Below are 14,085 nucleotides of genomic sequence, written 5' to 3' on the forward strand. Positions count from 1 at the left end.
AGAGTGCTCTGAAGAATAGAGGGTCACCAGGGGCCCAGGATCCTCGTGGCTCCAGAGTGGCCTCATCGGCCGTGGTTCGCAGACTTAGCCAACCTAGCGGTGGACGGCCCACTGCGCTTGGGGCATCTGTTGAATCTCCTACGGCAGGGACCAGTATTTTTCGATCAGGTAGATCACTTCTGTCTAGCGGCCTGGCTTTTGGAACGGCGCTGGCTGAGGAGACGAGGGTATCCAGCGGCGGTTATCTCCACTCTTCTCAAGGCTAGGAAGCCTTCCACCTCCAGGTCCCATGTCCGAGCTTGGAAAGTTTTTGAGGCTTGCTGCCAGTCCTCGCGTCTCGTCTCTCTCCACGGCGTGCGACCATAGCCCAGATCTTGTCATTCTTACAGCGAGGGCTGGAGAGGGGATTAGCCTACAGTTTTCTCCGAGTTCAGGTGGCAGACTTAGGTGCTCTAGTTCATCATCTGGATGGCCTTCCTCTTGTGACACACCTGGACGTGGCCTGGTTCTTGAGGGGAGTAAAGCATGTGAAACACTGATTTGCAATTTATGCCCCTCGGGGAGTTTTGATTTTGATCCTTCGTATTCTTGGCTGCCATCTGTTCTGCTCGGAGCTGCAGGCCTTGTCATGTAAATAAATTATAATAAATTATGTCCACTAGCAACCAAAAAATCACTCCCAAACGCCTCCAAAAGACAACCATGGTTCACGGAAGAATTAAGAAAGCTAAAACAAAGTCTAAGACAGAAAGAGAGCAACTGGCGCAAATCCCCTAGCACCAATACACTCTCCATCTACAAAGCCACCCTCCACCAGTACAAGTCCGCTACCTCAAACTCCAAAAGGGACTTCTATGCATCCAAGATTCACCACCTGATCTTCGACGCAAAAGCCCTATTCGCCTATGTCTCTAATCTAACCCAAATTAACCCCCAGGAGATTCCCAGTGACCTAGCGCAAACCAAAGCTGAAGAACTCGCTCTACATTTCTACAACAAAGTCAACTGCCTTCTAACACAATTGCCTTCTAATCCCCCCGATCCTACTTCCCCCCCCGACTCTTCTGCAACCCTCCCTCAACAAAAATGGTCTGGAATCACTTGAACCCATCTCTACCTTAGAGATACAAGCTCTTTTAAGGAGAATGAAACCCTCCTCCCACCCATTGGATACTATTCCCACTAAACTGCTCTTGGCTATCCCTGACTCCATCGCCAAATCACTTGCGGACATCATAAATTGCTCGCTCTCCCAAGGATCATATCCTGACGACCTCAAATTGGCCTCCATTAAACCCCTACTCAAGAAACCCAACTTGGACACTAAAGACCCTAATAATTTCCGCCCCATCGCCAATCTTCCATTCATAGCTAAGATTCTAGAAAAGTTGTAAACACTCAACTCTCCGACTACCTTGAAGACAACAAAATTCTATTCCCCTCACAATACGGTTTTCGCAAATCAATGAGTACAGAATCCCTCCTCATCTCCATGTCAGACTTCATTTTAATGGGCCTTGACAAAGGTCAATCCTTCCTCCTGATTCTACTGGACTTATCAGCGGCCTTTGATACGGTCAACCATTCCACTCTCACATCCTTACTGGCTTCTATAGGTATCTCAGGCACCGCACTCTCATGGTTTAAATCTTTTCTCTCCAATAGAGGCTTCAAGGTTAAGATACAGAATAAGGAATCATCTCGAATGGACTCTTCCATAGGAGTCCCCCAGGGCTCCTCGCTGTCGCCTACACTCTTCAACATTTATCTCTTACCAATCTGCCAACTCCTCTCCAACCTTAACCTCAAACACTTTCTTTACGCCGACGATATCCAGATCGTGATACCCATTAAGAATCTTATATGAAAACATTGGATTACTGGGAAAATTGCCTCCTTCAAATTAAACGCCTCCTATCCAACCTAAACTTAGTTTTAAACTCCTCCAAAACCGAACTGCTGCTCATCTCCCCAGATAACAACAACTCCATCTCTAATCTTCCGGCTATCCCTACTACCACACAAGTGAGAGACCTAGGAGTCTTAATTGACAACCGGATGAACCTTAAAGCCTTCATTAACAGAACCACCAAAGATTGTTTCCACAAACTCCAAGTTCTGAAAAGAATTAGACCGCTCTTCCACTTTCAGGACTTCAGAACTATTCTACAAGCTATTATTTTTTCCAAGATCGATTACTGTAACTCTATCCTTCTGGGCCTCCCTTCCTCCTACACTAAACCACTTCAGATAATACAAAATGCTACAGCAAGATTACTGACAAATTCCAGGAGAAGGGACCACATAACTCCAATCCTAAAAGATCTCCACTGGTTGCCAATTCACTTCAGAATCCTCTACAAATCTCTTTCCATAATATACAAAACCATCCATCTACATATTCCACTCGACTTACAAGTCCCTTTCCAAATATACAACTCCTCAAGACCAATTAGAGACACACTCAGAGGATCTCTTCAAGTACCTCCTACTAAAACCACCAGACACATCACTTTAAGAGATCGGGCCCTCTCAACAGCCGGCCCCACCTTATGGAACTCCATCCCTCCCGACCTCAGACAAGAACCTAGCCTCCCAACTTTCAGGAAAAGACTTAAGACCTGGCTGTTTAAACAAGCATTCCCGGACACCAACTAATTCTCACACCATCAACCAAACGTTATCCAGCCAGTCCTACTAGACGTTATCCAACCAGTCCTACCGCCTTCTCCATGTAAATATCTATAGCTTATATTATAGATATTGTAAATATCTTTATCTAATGTAAATATCTTTATCTAATGTTATCCTCTCCTTTTTTTCTTCTCTTCTCCCAGTTTTAATTCCCTTGTTATTTGTAACTGCTCACTTCCACAGGTTACTCTGTTGTTCATTGTACACCCCTGTTATATGTAAACCGGCATGATGTGATTGTATCATGAATGCCGGTATATAAAAATCTTAAATAAATAAATAAATAAATGTAGAGAGCCTTTTCTACGCTCTACGGATCCTGGAGTATCCTCAGATATCTTACCAACTTCCTTCCAAAGGTGGTCTCGTCTTTGCATCTGAATCAGTTGGTAGAACTGCCATCATGCCAGGATGAGGATTCTAAGGAGCTCAGGCGCCTAGATGTCAAGCGAGTCCTCCTTCTATATCTGGAGGTTACTAACGACTTCCGCTTATCAGATCATCTTTTTGTCTTCTGGAGTGGTCCCAAGAAGGGGCATTAGACTTCAAAGACCACCACTGCCCGATGGATGAAGGAAGCAATCTCTACCGTGTACAGTGGCGTGGGGCGTTAGCCCCCAGATGGTATTAAAGCTCATTCTCTCAGAGCTCAAGCAGCTTCCTGGGCAGAAAGCCGAGCGGTCTCTCAGCAGGAATTTTGCCGAGTGGCCACTTGGAAGTCTTTGTACACTTTTGCGCATCACTATCGCTTGACTCTGCAATCAACGACCTCGAGTTCTTTTGGGGCTCAGGTCATTCGAACTGGGATAGCAGTGGCTCACCCTATTTAAGGGAAGCTTTGGTACATCGCACGGTCTGGACTGATCCTGGTACGTACAGGGAAAAGAAAATTATTTCCTTACCTGCTAATTTTGGTTCCTGTAGTACCATGGATCAGTCCAGATGCCCTCCCTTAGGATTTTGGGTGTTTTTCTTTGGGTTAATCCTTCAGCTTGACTGTGTAATCATTTCAGGACCTGTTTGGGACTGACAGAGTTCACATTGCAAGTTTGCCTATTCAGATTTACAGTTTGATGTTCAATTTAGTTGATCTTCATTTGTGTATTGATCCATCCAAGGGGTTTTTCTTTGTTGCTTGGATATTCTTAATACTGAAGGTTTACAGAGGGTGCGCACCAGTCATGAGGGACCGCCCTCTCAGTTTTTGCTCTGACTCCATCTGCTGGAAGGGGAACATAACCCACGGTCTGGACTGATCCATGGTACTACAGGAACGAAAATTAGCAGGTAAGGAAATAATTTTCTTTTTTGTTCTCTTTAGCTGGAAGACCTCAATCTCCCAGCAATCAACAGGAAGAAGCGGGAGGAGAAGGAAGAAGCCAAGAAGGAGTTTGGGGAGCTGTTTGATTCTGAAAGTGGCTCAGAGGAAGAGAATGGCGGTGTCTTTGTGAAAGGTATTGGGGGCAGAAGAACAGCACTGAGAGAATCCTGAGCCTTTTTCAGGGTGGGGGCGGAAGAATACGCACACAGGATTTGCTAATGCAGCCACGACTGCGCCGATACCGGGAATCCCGGGCTCCATTAGGGCTTTGTGTCAAGAGTGGGCAGTACCACTACCCCCTGTCTCTGTGACTGATTGCTGCCAGGCAGCAGTGATCAGAATCTCAAGGGGAGAGACAAAAGAGCTGGTTTTCTTTCGCATTGCAAATTTCGGCCGCCACCGGGGAAGTGTATAGAAAAGCAGAAAAAACTGCTTTTCTGTACACCCTCATAGCGATATTAAGTCAAAGGCCCCCCAAAAAAAATTAAAATAAAAAAAAAATAAAATAAAAAATCTGCCCATGGCCCGCAGGTTGGAAGATGGACGCTCAATTTTGCCGGCGTCCGTTTTCCGAACCCGTAGCTGTCAGTGGGTTCGAGAACATGCGCTGGTAAAATTGAGCGTCGGCTGTCAAACCTGCTGACAGCCGCCGCTCCTGTCAAAAAGGAAGCGCTAGGGACGCGCTAGTGTCCCTAGCGCCTCCTTTTACCGCGGGCCCTCATTTACATTTTTTTTTTTTTTTAGTGAATCGCGCGCCCAGGAGAGCGCGCGCTCGCCGGCTCTCCCGCGGGTTTTTCTGTATCGGCCCGTTGGTGAGCAGATTGATGCTAAAAGTTTTGCTAACAATGCTGGCGGTGCCTCCTCTGCAGATCTTTGCCCCTCAGGCAGCTGAGACACAGCCTCCTTAAGGCAGCTTGCAGAAAGCTCAGCACTGGCCTCGTTCTTGTTGTTGTGGGAGAGGGCTGCACAGGGGCTGGCGAGGCTGAGCTGTGTCTGGGGCTTTGCCCTCGGATTTCCTCCTTGCTGTGGCTATGTGAGAGCTGCCAGCGGTTGCAGGCTTTACAGGAAGTGCATTCTCTTTGTAGCTCGGGACCCCTGTGGGGATTTGTAATTCAAAACAGGCGGCTTGGCTAAGGTCTCTGTGCCGTCAGCCTTCCTCCTGCTGATCTGGCGTTAACAGCTCTGCTTTCTCCCCCCCTCCCCTTCCGTCTCTCTGATCCTCAAAGACCTTTCCACTCCCTCCCACAACAAGCCCTGAGGTCCCTGGAGGTGACTGTCAGCTTCCCACCCCCAGAGGAAAAACGTAGGGGAGGGGCTGCTCCAGTCCCTTCTTTCTCTGATTAAGCCACTTATCCAGCTCTCTTCTTTAGGATTTACTTAGCAATACCACCAAGAAAATCTCCTGCCTCCTACAAGCAGAGCCTTACAGGCAGCCTGAAAGAGGCAGAGAGACAGCCCTACAGAGAGACAGCCCTACAGAGACACAGCCTTACAGAGAGGTGCAGGCAGCCTGAAAGAGGCAGAGAGACACAGCCTTACAGAGAGAGGCAGAGAGACAGCCCTACAGAGAAGTGCAGACAGCCACAGAGAGACAGCCATGCAGAGAGACAGCCTTACAGAGAGGTGCAGGCAGCCAGAAAGAGGCAGAGAGACAGCCCTACAGAGAGGTGCAGGCAGCCACAGAGAGACAGCCCTACAGAGAGGTGCAGGCAGCCTGAAAGAGGCAGAGAGACAGCCTTACAGAGAGGCGCAGGCAGCCTGAAAGAGGCAGAGACACAGCCCTACAGAGAGGCGCAGGCAGCCTGAAAGAGGCAGAGAGACAGCCTTACAGAGAGGCACAGGCAGCCTGAAAGAGGTAGAGAGAGAGCCCTACAGAGAGGCGCAGGCAGCCTGAAAGAGGCAGAGAGACAGCCCTACAGAGAGGTGCAGGCAGAGAGACAGCCCTACAGAGAGGTGCAGGCAGCCACAGAGAGACAGCCTTACAGAGAGGTGCAGGCAGCCTGAAAGAAGCAGAGACAGCTCCACAGAGAGACAGCCTTACAGAGAGGTGCAGGCAGCCTGAAAGAGGCAGAGTGCGAGCAGCCTTACAGAGAGGTGCACATAGCCTCACCGAGTGCGAGACAGCCCTGCAGAGAGGTGCACGCAGCCTCACGGAGCCAGAGTGCGAGACAGCCCTGCAGAGAGGTGCACGTAGCCTCACGGAGGCAGAGTGCGAGACAGCCCTGCAGAGAGGTGCACGCAGCCTCACGGAGGCAGAGTGCGAGACAGCCCTGCGGAGAGGTGCACGCAGCCTCACGGAGGCAGAGTGCGAGACAGCCCTGCGGAGAGGTGCACGCAGCCTCACGGAGGCAGAGTGCGAGACAGCCCTGCGGAGAGGTGCACGCAGCCTCACGGAGGCAGAGTGCGAGACAGCCCTGCAGAGAGGTGATTTACTGTCTTTCGCTCCCCCTCTGAGTAATAAACCTTTATTGGCTCGAGTCTGTACATGTTACCGTTTTGTAGTGTTCACCAGCACTTTAATGCGTTTCCTTTTGAAATTTAGAAAGTGCAAAGTGCCCAGACTTAAAGCAGTCTCATGCCTTGGAGCCCCGAGTTTATGCTGGTCCCTGAGAAGGTTACGATGCATGTTACATACATGCAGTGCTGTATTTTTCTGTCTTAAAGCAAAGCTCTGGAAACTCTTCTTTTAAGCCAACGAAAGGGTGCGTGCATTATGGAAGCCCAGGGCAGAGTTCAGCTTTTACAGGAGCTAAATAAGAACATAAGATTTGCCATATTGGGGCAGATTGAGGGGCCATCAAGCCCCGGTATCCTGCTTCCAACAGTGTCCAGATCACAGAAGGTAGAGAGGATTCAAGGTGGGGTCTCACCATGGAGCGATACAGAGGCATTATGACATTTTCCGTTTTATTAACCATTCCCTTCCTAATAATTCCTAACATTCTGTTTGCTTTTTTGACTGCTGCAGCACACTGCACCGATGATTTTAAAGTATTATCCACTATGATGCCTAGATCTCTTTCCTGGGTGGTAGCTCCTAATATGGAACCCAACATCGTGTAACTACAGCAAGGGTTATTTTTCTCTATATGCATCACCTTGCACTTATCCACATTAAATTTCATCTGCCATTTGGATGCCCAATCTTCCAGCCTCACAAGGTCCTCCTGTAATGTATCACAATCCGCTTGTAGGACTTCTGCGGCAAGGTCCCATATTTTCAGATCAGGTGGATGGCGTCCGTCTCGCGCCCTGGCTTTTGAAGGAGGCAGTTGTGTCAGAAGGGGTATTCGGAACCAGTTATTGCTACTTCCCTAGCCTACTCCCGAGTGTGGCAGGTTTCTGACTCGGTTTCTGTCCTTTTTCTGCAGAGTTTGTCCAAGGGGTTGGCCTTTAGCTCACTTAGGGTGCAGGTCTCGTGCGTTTTATGAGAGATGTAAGCATCTGCGTCCCCCTCGAGGGGAGGTGTGTCCGGAGTGGAATCTTAACTTCGGGCATCCTGGACGACGACTCAGCTTGAAGACATTTTTTGGTAGCCATTTCCTCGGCTAGACTGATCTCAGAGGTGCAGGCTCTTTCCTGCGGCTATCGTCGGATACGGTTTCCTCGCGTACGGTTCCTTCTTTTCTCCCTAAAGTGGTTTCGGCCTTTCACGTGAACCAGACGGTGGAGTTACTGGGATTTCAGGACTGGTCCCGTGATTCCTCAACGGGACGGGCTCTCCATATTTTGGATGAGTGACGAGCACTGTTGCATTATTGGAAGGTCACCAGCTCCTTTCTTCGATCTGATCATCTTTTTGTGGTATTCGGGGAACTCAAAACAATCCTGCCATTAACTTGACTGTAAGACTTTACAAGAAAAACTCTGTAAGGGCCCAGCATGCAATAATAATAATAAAAAAAAAAAAAAAAAAAAGCCCTGGCCAGTTCTAGCCACCCAGGAAAACTATTTTTAAATTCATTTGCCAGCAACACACACACACACCCCCCTCTCCCAGGCACGCACCACTTACCCACACACCCCTCTCCCAGGCACACACACACACACCCACCCACCCCTCTCCCAGGCACGCACCACTTACCCACACGCCCCTCTCCCAGGCACACACACACACACCCACACACCCACCCCTCTCCCAGGCATGCACTGCTTACACACACACACACACACACCCCTCCCAGGCATGCACGCACACACACAGACACACCCCTCCCCTCTCCCAGGCATGCACCGCTTACACACACACACACCCCTCCCCTCTCCCAGGCACGCACAGCTTACACACACACACACCCACCCCTCTCCCAGGCACGCACAGCTTACACACACACCCCCCTCTCCCAGGCACGCACCGCTTACACACACACACCCCTCCCTCTCCCAGGCACGCACCGCTTACACACACACACACACACACACCCCTCCCCTCTCCCAGGCATGCACAGCTTACACACACACACCCACCCCTCTCCCAGGCACGCACAGCTTACACACACACACCCACCCCTCTCCCAGGCACGCACAGCTTACACACACACACACACACACACCCACCCCTCTCCTCTCCCAGGCACGCACTGCTTACACACACCCCCCTCCCTCTCCCAGGCACGCACAGCTTACACACACACACACACCCCCCTCCCTCTCCCAGGCACGCACAGCTTACACACACACACACACACACACACCCCCTCCCTCTCCCAGGCACGCACAGCTTACACACACACACACACCCCTCCCTCTCCCAGGCACGCACAGCTTGCTCACACACACACACACACACCCCTCCCTCTCCCAGGCACGCACAGCTTGCTCACACACACACACACCCCTCCCTCTCCCAGGCACGCACAGCTTACACACACACACACCCCCCTCCCTCTCCCAGGCACGCACAGCTTACACACACACCCCTCCCTCTCCCAGGCACGCACAGCTTACACACACACACACACACACCCCTCCCTCTCCCAGGCACGCACAGCTTACACACACACACACCTCTCCCAGGCACGCACCGCTTACACACACACACCCCCCTCCCTCTCCCAGGCACGCACCGCTTACACACACACCCCCCTCCCTCTCCCAGGCAAGCACCGCTTACACACACACACACACACCTCCCTCTCCCAGGCACGCACCGCTTACACACACACACACCCCTCCCTCTCCCAGGCACGCACCGCTTACACACACACACACACACCCCTCCCTCTCCCAGGCACGCACAGCTTACACACACACACACACACCCCTCCCTCTCCCAGGCACGCACCGCTTACACACACACACACCCCTCCCTCTCCCAGGCACGCACCGCTTACACACACACACACCCCTCCCTCTCCCAGGCACGCACCGCTTACACACACACACACACACCCCCTCCCTCTCCCAGGCACGCACAGCTTACACACACACACCACACCCCTCCCTCTCCCAGGCACGCACCGCTTACACACACACACACCCCTCCCTCTCCCAGGCACGCACCGCTTACACACACACACACCCCTCCCTCTCCCAGGCACGCACCGCTTACACACACACACACACACCCCTCCCTCTCCCAGGCACGCACAGCTTACACACACACACACACCCCTCCCTCTCCCAGGCACGCACCGCTTACACACACACACACCCCTCCCTCTCCCCAGGCACGCACCGCTTACACACACACACACACCTCCCTCTCCCAGGCACGCACCGCTTACACACACACACACACACCTCCCTCTCCCAGGCACGCACCGCTTACACACACACACACCCCTCCCTCTCCCAGGCACGCACCGCTTACACACACACACACCCCTCCCTCTCCCAGGCACGCACAGCTTACACACACACACACACCTCCCTCTCCCAGGCACGCACCGCTTACACACACACACACCCCTCCCTCTCCCAGGCACGCACCGCTTACACACACACACACACACACACCCCTCCCTCTCCCAGGCACGCACAGCTTGCTCACACACACACACACACACCCCTCCCTCTCCCAGGCACGCACAGCTTGCTCACACACACACACACACACCCCTCCCTCTCCCAGGCACGCACAGCTTACACACACACACACACACACACACACACCCCTCCCTCTCCCAGGCATGCACTGCTCACAGTGTCTTGGGGCTGCGGTCCGGCCGGGCCCTTGCTGGAGAAGGGATCTCATCAGCTGGCGCCGCTGGACAGAGGGAGGGAGGGAGGGAGGGCAGGCAGCCCCTCGTGCTGCTGGGTGCAGTCCTGGCTCGCGCTCTCATTTCCGGGCCGCGTGTGCACAGTGCAGGGCTTTCTGAGTGTCGGCCAATGGATATTAAACCGGAGACCAATGATCTTCCCTTCAAGGAGAAAAAGAGGGTCGAGAGCCAGAGTGCGCCGGTTGCTCAGAGGAATGGATCTTAGTGCGGCTCTTGCTTTTTATACTTGGACTGTGGCTTGTTGCTCCAATTAATTGCTTGATGCAAATCTTAGTTATCTTTGTTTGCCACCGGGGAATCAGTGTGAAAATAAATACAATAAATGTATCGCACTGGTTAACGCCTGTGCACCTTATAAAAAAAGACACATAGCAGTTAAACTAATTTGCCCGCTGACTCCTCTCAGCCTGCGATTCTCTGCCCCCCCCCCCCCCCCCCAATCCCTCTGGTGAAATTGTTAATTGTACAAAATCTCAGCCCTCGCTAGACTATTTGCTATTTCTTTCTTTATAAACAGGGAGATCGGAGGATCTGTCAGACATGAGCAGTGCCGAGGAAGGAGGGTATGAGATAGAGGACAGCGAGGAGCCCTTCACAGACGGAAGCGATTCAGACAGTAAGTCTCAGCTGTTGTCACGTTGCGCTGCACGGTCCATGGTCCAGTGCCGTTTAGGCCCCTGACTGTAGCTGTGTGTGTTTGTCCTCTGTGGTGAAAAGCACAAGATCTTTATTCCATCAGTAACTGGCAGGCAGGGGACGGGAAAGAGGAGCGAGTTCAGAGCTGAATGAGAGCAGCTCAAACCTGAAAGTGCATTCCTAGCCCAGGAAGGAAGACCTGGCTGGTGCCGTCTGGGGCAGGAATTGCAAGATTAGACTTGCCAGCTCATGGGCACCGAGTGGCTCTTGACATGTCTATAGTACTTTAGAACAACACAACCTCACTTCCCTTTTTCAGGGGATCATTAACTAAACCAGCAAGGGAAGTCCCTGCGGAGCGGTGACTGTCGCAGGTAAGCACTCTGTCATTATCTGTTCTCCAAAACTTTGTATTAAGCAACACATGATAAAGAACTATTATCTAATCTAGGACATCTTCTCTCCCCGCAGCCTCTTACAGTATTCTGGCTTCTTTTTGGGAATACTTGTCAATGTCTGTACGTGTGGTGCTTCTATAGGGTGGAAGCCGCCTGCCTGACATCTGTCTGTCTGCTTCAGGGACCTCGGAGAGATTTCTTTTTGGCCGCCTCTCGGTTTCACAGCGTCTAGAACACGTGTATTTTTTCTTTAAAAATCATTCTTGTGAGCGGCGCCTTCATTCTGTCATGAATATCTCTCCGGGGTCCCTGAAGCAGACAGACAGTTGTCGGGCAGGCGGCTTCCACCCTATAGAGGCACCACACGTACAGACATTGACAAGTATTCCCAAAAAGAAGCCAGAATACTGTAAGAGGTTGCGGGGAGAGAAGATGTCCTAGATTAGATAATAGTTCTTTATCATGTGTTGCTTAATACAAGTTTTGGAGAATAGATAATGACTGAGTGCTTACCTGGGACATAGTCACGGCTCCGCAGGGACTTCCCTTGATGGGTTGCAGTTAATGATGTCTGTGGTACTGGCAGCCTGTGCTATTGCAGAAGTGCTGGACTACTTCCTGCATGGTGGGGAGGAAAATCACAAGCCTTAGCCTTGCTGCAGTGTTTGTCTTCAGTTGGGCCTGCTAGACGTCTCTCTCCCCCCCCCAGGAAGCTGAAGGGGCAGTACCTGCCGCCTTCTCCTTTTAATTGCCAGGGGCTGGCTGTGCTGCATGGCTGGAGAAGGCACGCAGCTGCTCCGTCCCCACTGCTCCTATCTCCAAGCTGCAGCAGTGACAGTAAATTAGCGAGCGCTGTGATTAATTAGTGATGAGCAACTCACTGGCTTGTTCCGTCCTGATAAAGCAGAATTTATATTTGCTCTTCCACCCACAGGAGCTGATTCTCCTGCAGTGAAGATGGGCAAGGAAAAGCTGAGGAGTCAGTCGCTCTCCCCTGCAGCGCTGCAGGAGCTTACAGCAGGTGCACCAGATATTGTGCAGGAGCTGGACTTCTCCGATGAGGACTAGGAATGCCCTGCAGCTCTCAGGACTTGTGGAGGAGGGCCCTGCCGAGCCCACTTCAGGCCTCCAAATACCCATCATTGACTGAGCCAGAGCCAAAACCGGGCACAGCTTTTTTTTTTTTATTGAAAGTTACTGCTGGAAAGCATTTTAGGTGCTGTTACAATGCATTAACTTTTTTTTTTAAACAATATAAAGAGAAGCTAAGTACCACCAAGCCAGCTTTTAGCTTGTTTCCGGCGCGTGCAGCGTGAGAGCGTAGTAGTAGTAGTAGTAGTACCATGGCTGGATGCTGAAGGTCCATTCACAGTAGTAAACGTGAGTTATCTCCTACGTCTAGGGCGCAAGGCCGGCTTTGCAAGCTCTGTCTACCTCTTGCATGAGGTTCTTTCCGTGCCCTTTTAAGTCTCTTGTGCCCCCAGGACTCTGCTCCTTTTAAAAATCCAAACCGTAGCCCCTCCTTGAAGCAGCAGTGCGACGTGTGGCAGCCAGGGCATTCATCCTGGTGCCCCTGCGGCGGGGGAGAAGCACAGGCGACCCCACCACATCCCACGTTAAACAGCAACCTTGAGCCCCTGGGCTGCACCCTCCATGGCCGTGCCGTGGGTCTGTCTGTGGGTCTGTCTGTCTCTTTGGTATGTTAGAAGCTGCATAGACCTCAGGCGTAGAGAGGCGAGGGCAGACCTGCTTCTGATCTCCCCCATCCAACGCAAACAGAAGGGGCAGCAAGTCTGTCCTTCACTTCTGTTAGTGCCGCTTCCTGTAGGGCCCCCGCGCTGGTAGGAGCTGAAGGTGCCTCTGGGCTAGGAGGGAGGCTTCACAGGGTCTCCACTTCCCGCAGGCAGGAGCGAGGGGCTGCCCTGCTCCTGCTTGGGCGACAGGCGGCTGCTGTAGGGAGAGGGGCAGAAGTCACTGTCCCTGTCCGGGGGCCGCAGCGGGAAAGCCATGGGAAAGCTCGCCATGTACAGCACTCTGCCCAATCTTCTGGCAACCTGCAAGCAGAGAGAGCGGGGATTGTCACTCAGAACAGACTTCTAGTAAAACACAACCTCATCCTTCAGGGAGAGAGAGCGGGGATTGTCACTCAGCTGAGTCACGCTCAGAACAGACTTCTAGTAAAACACAACCTCATCCTTCAGGGAGAGAGAGCGGGGATTGTCACTCAGCTGAGTCACGCTCAGAACAGACTTCTAGTAAAACACAACCTCATCCTTCAGGGAGAGAGAGCGGGGATTGTCACTCTCAGCTGAGTCACACTCAGAACAGACTTCTAGTAAAACACAACCTCATCCTTCAGGGAGAGAGAGCGGGGATTGTCACTCAGCTGAGTCACACTCAGAACAGACTTCTAGTAAAACACAACCTCATCCTTCAGGGAGAGAGAGCGGGGATTGTCACTCAGCTGAGTCACGCTCAGAACAGACTTCTAGTAAAACACAACCTCATCCTTCAGGTGCCTTGTAACCTTCCAGCAACACAACAGCGTTGTTTCCCCTACCCAGAAGGGCTGCAGGGAAGGCCCTTGCAGTGGACGTGGCTCGGGCTTTACCTGTGCGCGGATCTTCAGCGCGGGCCCCAGCTTCAGCCCCATGGTGCTGAGTAAGTGCTCTTCCGACAGGAGGGGCAGCGTCTCCCCGTCGATTGCATGGTCCCGGAAGACCTAGGAGGAAAGCAGACTGCTCGTCAGCCGCTCGGGCCTCCACGCCCTAAGGGCCCGGTGGCGGCAGCACAGGCCTGTCTGGCGAGGCCACCT

The 14,085-nt window shown here is 51.9% G+C and overlaps 2 protein-coding genes across 5 annotated transcripts in view; one reads left to right on the forward strand and one right to left on the reverse strand.

The window, feature by feature from the left end:
- The window catches only part of NOC2L (NOC2 like nucleolar associated transcriptional repressor), a 58,532-nt gene extending 45,983 nt beyond the window's left edge, over nucleotides 1-12,549 (forward strand). For all 4 annotated transcript variants that reach the window (XM_029579231.1, XM_029579234.1, XM_029579233.1 and 1 more), the window contains 3 exons: nucleotides 4,016-4,148; nucleotides 10,754-10,852; nucleotides 12,205-12,549. In XM_029579231.1, the coding sequence (XP_029435091.1) occupies nucleotides 4,016-4,148; nucleotides 10,754-10,852; nucleotides 12,205-12,338 (366 nt within the window). In that variant the 3' untranslated portion in view covers nucleotides 12,339-12,549. The remainder of the gene's footprint in view (nucleotides 1-4,015; nucleotides 4,149-10,753; nucleotides 10,853-12,204) is intronic.
- The window catches only part of SAMD11 (sterile alpha motif domain containing 11), a 55,194-nt gene continuing 53,542 nt past the window's right edge, over nucleotides 12,434-14,085 (reverse strand). The window contains exons 13-14 of the mRNA XM_029579230.1: nucleotides 13,882-13,992; nucleotides 12,434-13,324 (exon numbers count right to left, since the gene is read on the reverse strand). Coding sequence (XP_029435090.1) covers nucleotides 13,136-13,324; nucleotides 13,882-13,992 — 300 coding nt within the window. The 3' untranslated portion in view covers nucleotides 12,434-13,135. The remainder of the gene's footprint in view (nucleotides 13,325-13,881; nucleotides 13,993-14,085) is intronic.

Source organism: Rhinatrema bivittatum, chromosome 15, assembly GCF_901001135.1.
Source record: "Rhinatrema bivittatum chromosome 15, aRhiBiv1.1, whole genome shotgun sequence".
In the NCBI taxonomy this organism is placed as follows: Eukaryota; Metazoa; Chordata; class Amphibia; order Gymnophiona; family Rhinatrematidae; genus Rhinatrema; species Rhinatrema bivittatum.